The sequence below is a fragment of the Pipistrellus hanaki genome (genome assembly GCF_964339955.1).
Source record: "Pipistrellus hanaki genome assembly, chromosome: 9".
Lineage (NCBI taxonomy): Eukaryota > Metazoa > Chordata > Mammalia > Chiroptera > Vespertilionidae > Pipistrellus > Pipistrellus hanaki.
This window is the reverse complement of record NC_140511.1, coordinates 78576140-78581208: the sequence shown is the minus strand read 5'-3', so window position 1 is coordinate 78581208 and position 5069 is coordinate 78576140. Positions and strand designations below refer to the sequence as shown.

At 72.4% G+C, this 5069-nt stretch overlaps 1 protein-coding gene across 1 annotated transcript in view; it reads right to left on the bottom strand.

Annotated features, from left to right (window-relative positions):
• Window positions 1–4782, bottom strand: part of SLC22A11 (solute carrier family 22 member 11) — a gene marked incomplete at both ends in the record, with an annotated part of 15746 nt that extends 10964 nt beyond the window's left edge. The window contains 5 exon segments of the mRNA XM_084895710.1: window positions 2149–2218; window positions 2221–2251; window positions 3846–4136; window positions 4138–4519; window positions 4727–4782. Of these exon segments, the coding sequence (XP_084751836.1) occupies window positions 2149–2218; window positions 2221–2251; window positions 3846–4136; window positions 4138–4519; window positions 4727–4782 (830 nt within the window).
• Between the last annotated feature and the right edge of the window lie 287 nt (window positions 4783–5069).

Sequence of the window (5069 nt, the reverse complement as noted above, 5' to 3'; positions counted from 1 at the left end):
TCCACCTCCCGGGACAGGACCCCTCCCCCGCTGCAGCCCCCCCCCCTCCACCTCCCAGGACAGGACCCCCCCCCCTCCACCTCCCGGGACAGGAGCCCCCCCTCCACCTCCACCTCCCGGGACAGGAGCCCCCCCCCCGCCTCCACCTCCCGGGACAGGAGCCCCCCCCCCCGCCTCCACCTCCCGGGACAGGAGCCCCCCCACCTCCACCTCCCGGGACAGGAGCCCCCCCCCTCCACCTCCCGGGACAGGACCCCCCCCCCCTCCACCTCCCGGGACAGGACCCCCCCCCCTCCACCTCCCGGGACAGGAGCCCCCCCCCCCACCTCCCGGGACAGGACCCCCCCCCCCCGATCCACCTCCCGGGGACAGGAGCCCCCCCCTCCACCTCCACCTCCCGGGACAGGACCCCCCCCCCCGATCCACCTCCCGGGACAGGAGCCCCCCCCCCCTCCACCTCCCGGGACAGGACCCCCCCCCCCCGCCTCCACCTCCCGGGACAGGAGCCCCCCCCCATCTCCACCTCCCGGGACAGGAGACCCCCCCGCCTCCACCTCCCGGGACAGGAGCCACCCCCCCGCCTCCACCTCCCGGGACAGGACCCCCTCCCCCCCCGCCTCCACCTCCCGGGACAGGACCCCCCCCTCCACCTCCCGGGACAGGACCCCCCCCTCCACCTCCCGGGACAGGAGCCCCCCCCCCCATCTCCACCTCCCGGGACAGGAGCCCCCCCCCCTCCACCTCCCGGGACAGGACCCCCCCCCCCCTCCTCCACCTCCCGGGACAGGAGCCCCCCCCCTCCACCTCCCGGGACAGGAGCCCCCCCCGCCTCCACCTCCCGGGACAGGAGCGGCCGAGCCGGGGACTCACGGAGCACCGTGTCGTCAGGATGACGCCGGCCACTCCGAACGCGTTCAGAAAGCGGAGGCCGCAGTAGACGAGGAAGTTGGGGCGAAGATGGCGCTGGTGTTGGCCAGGGCCGCCTGCAGGCAGCACCAGCTCAGAATGGCCTTCCGCCCGACCCTGTGGGGAGAGGTGCAGCGGCCGGGGGGGGCCCGGAACACGGAGGAACAGGCGGTGCCGCCGGAGCCCCTCCAGAGCCCAGGAGCACATGCCTGCGTGTCCCAGAAATGGCAGCCGCCTTGCTCCCAGCAGGCAGCACAGCCATGGTCAAGAATGGACTTTGGGCCCTGGCTGGCTATCTCAGTGGTTAGAGCACTGCCCCAGCATGCCAAGGCTGTGGGTTCAATGCCCGGTCAGGGCACATATGAGAATTAATCACTGAACGCATGAATAAGAGAAACAACACCTCTCTCTCTCTCTCTCTCTCTCCCCCCCCCCCCCCCCCCCGCTCTCCCACTCTCCCTCTCTCTTCTTCTCTCTCTCAATCAATCAATCATTTGAAAATTATGGGGGGGAAAAGAATGGGTTTGAGTCCTGCTCTGCCCTTCCTGGGTAACCTGGAGCTCATGACTCGGTGTCTGGGGCCTCAGTCTCCCCATCTGTGAAATGGGGGTACTCGCCATGGCATGCTTGTAGGCCTGCTGAGCGACGGGACTGAGCTGAGCACAGGGGCCCTGGGCGGCCAGCCAGCTCCCCGCTGTGTGTGCCGGACACAACCCACACCGGAGGGCTCCGCCCAGGCCACAGCTCCCGCCCAGCCTGCCCGCTGCCTGCGCTCAGCTAAGCACGGGAGTGTTAGATGGGAGAGAGGAGCCAGCCTGGCCCCGCGGGTCTGAGCGGCACCCGGTGAGATCGGGCCACACCGGGCTCTGACCCGGGTCACAGGGACTGGGGGCCATCGCACCCACGGAGGGAGCAGAGTAGCCTAGGCCAGTGGTCTGCAAACTGCGGCTCGCGAGCCACAGGCGGCTCTTTGGCCCTTTGAGTGTGGCTCTTCCACAAAACACCAAGGCCCGGGCGGGTCTATTTTTGAAGAATTGGCATTAGAAGAAGTTTAAGTTTAAAAAATGTGGCTCTCCGAAGCAATTTCAATCGCTGTGCTGTTGATATTTGGCTCTGTAGACACGCACGCACACGCGCACACACACAGGCATGCACACGCACACACACGCATGCACACGCACGCACACGCATGCAAGCTCCTCACTCATTCCCCGAAGGCGCCGGAGGGCGGGAGAGACTCACCAGCCGGAGAGGAAGCCCCAGGTCCGGGAGCCCAGCAGGTTCCCGGCCATGAAGACAGCCTGGCCACGCGCTTCAGGCCCTGCCTGCCGCACACCAGGCCCCACTGGAGGAGGAGATGGCGGCCGCTCAGGGCGAGGCCCGCGGGCCCGGAGGCCCGGGCCGGGCTCCCAGCCAGGACCCGCTCAGCCTGGTCCTGCTCCGGCCGCCCACCTGGCCCACCCCGGGGGCGGGGAGGAGTGCTCCCTCCGCTCACAGCCCCGCCGCGGGCACAGGCAGCAGGGCCTGGGTCTGAGGGGGAGGCCCCTCGGAGCGGCCGGTGGGGCCTGGGGTGAACCACAGCTCAGGGCTGACTGCTGATGCGGCCGGAACGCAGCGTGGGCTCCGGCACCCTGCAGCCCGTTCCTCACCCGGAAATGGGGCTCACCTGCTTCTCACAGGCTGTGCCCCCCGGCCCCTTGACCTCCGCCCCGCCCGCCCCCTCCAGGTCAGTCCTACAGGAGCCTGGCAGCTGAGCTCCTGTCCTTCTTTGGGGGTGACTGGGTGGCGGCAGTAGGAGTCGCGTCCCGGAGGGGTAAAGGGACCCCCGGAAGAGGCAACCAGGCCGCAGCACTCACCGGCCTCCCCGCCTGGCCCCGCCTCCCGCCAGGCCCCGCCTCCCGCCAGGCCCCACCTCCCCACTGGCCCCGCCTCCCGCCAGGCCCCGCCTCCCGCCAGGCCCCGCCTCCCGCCTGGCCCCGCCTCCCGCCTGGCCCCGCCTCCCGCCAGGCCCCGCCTCCCGCCAGGCCCCGCCTCCCGCCAGGCCCCACCTCCCCACTGGCCCCGCCTGTCCCCACCTCCCCACCTGGCCCGGCCTCCCCACTGGCCCCGCCTCCCCACTGGCCCCGCCTGTCCCCACCTGGCCCCGCCTCCCCCACCTGGCCCCGCCTCCCCACTGGCCCCGCCTGACCCCGCCTCCCCTCCTGACTCCACCTCCCCACCTGACTCCACCTCCCCTGCCTGGCCCCGCCTCCCGCCTGGCCCCGCCTCCCGCCTGGCCCCGCCTCCCCCAATGGCTCTGCTCTTCCTGCTCAGGGAGCAGCACTGTCTCCGCTCCCCTCAAGGCCACGTGCTCCCACTCAGACCTCGGCTGGACCAGGCCACCCGCCTCCACGGGGCTGTTTGCTCCTCTTGTACCCCAGGTGTCACCTCCAAGGTCCCTCTTCAGAGAGGCCCCCCATCTGCCTGTCCCCGCCCCCAGGGCTGCTTGTCTCCTCACGGGAGAGCCAGCTCCGGCCCAGGACACCTTAGCGGTGTGTCCCGGGACGAGGTACGGCCTCTGTGTCTGTTCAGTCCGCTGTTAAGCGGGGCTGAAGCCCCAGCCCTGAGAGCGTGGCCGGGCTGGGGGGCATTCGGGACAGTCCTCCGGCCACGGGCGGAGCGCGGCCGGGCTGGGGGGCATTCGGGACCGTCCTCCGGCCACGGGCGGAGCGCGGCCGGGCTGGGGGGCATTCGGGACCGTCCTCCGGCCACGGGCAGAGGTGGGTTTGCTCGCTGGTGAGCGGGCTGCCTGCTGGTGACTCCGGCCGCCGGCAGGAGGGAGGCCTGAGGCTCCTGGTGCCGTGGCCTGGCCGCCGTCAGGGCCGGCCGAGCGGCTGGGGGACAGCATGTCTCACCGCAGGGGGGCGGCGCCGGAGGCCGGAGGGAGCGGGGGCGCTCACCTCGGCCACGATGGTGGAGGAGAAGGTGCTGCGGTCGAACACCCAGCCGTCCAGGCACGGCTCTGTGGCCGCCTCGCTCCCGTCGGCGGCCGTGGCGTTGGGCGCCAGGAGCTGCCACTGCGGGCGGCGGAAGCGGCGGCAGGGGTGGGGCCCGGGGCCGGGGCCGGGCGGGATGGCCGCGGCCAGCAGGGCCTCCCGGGTGAGGTTCGGGGGGGCCTCGGAGCCGCCGTCCAGCGCGGGGGCCCAGCAGCGGTGGGCCGGCGTGGCCGCCGAGAAGTTGTTCAGCAGCAATTTGGGAGGGCACGAAGACCGAGGCCAGCAGGAGGGTGAGGGCCTGCAGCGTCTGGAAGAGGCCCGCGCCCCCCGTCCGCTGCAGGAGCTCCGAGAACGCCAGGCCGAGCACGGCACCGGGCAGCCTCCTGGGCGGGTCACAGCCTGCTGCCGGGCCCTGCGAGCACAGGCCGGCCTCGGCCCTCCTGGGCAGGTCACAGCCTGCTGCCGGGCCCTGCGAGCACAGGCCGGCCTCGGCCACCCCCGAGCAGCGTGGTCCCCGATGGATGGCCCGATGCACCGGCACCTGGCAGCCTCCTGGGCGGGTCACAGCCTGCTGCCCGCCCTGCGAGCACCGGCCGCGCCCAGCCCTCCTTGGTGGGGTCACAGCCTGCTGCCGGGCCCTGCGAGCACAGACCGGCCTTGGCCACCCCCGAGCAGCATGGTCCCCGATGGCCGAGGCTCCGTGACCGTTTCTAGGGCGGCTGCGGGGCCCGCGCTCCGCCGAGGGCCTTGGGGCCTCCCTGTGCCGGGCGGGGGCCGGCTCTCCCACACGGAGTGCGGGGCCGGGCCGGCTTTAAAAGGTAAAGACACGCACCCCCCCGGGTTACTGAGTCACCCGGCGGAGGATCGCCACGGCGGCCTCAGGCGGCCTCGTGTTAAACATCAACCGCCAGCGCCCCCGGGGAGAGGGTGCCCCGTGTCCCTGGGTCTGAGCCTTCCCGAGCCCTCGGCACGTGGCCCTCCGCGTCAGGAAACGCTGGCCTAGCCCTCGCCCTTCCAGGCCCGGCCGAAGCCGGAGGGGAGGCCGGCAGGGCCCTCCTGGCTGGACTTGGAGGAGGCGGGTGGAGGGGGGGTGTGGGGTGTGGTTTGGGTGGGGTGGGGTGGGGTGAGGATAGGGGAGGAGGGGGGAGGGGGAGTGGGGGTGGGGGTGGGGTGGGGTGAGGATAGGGG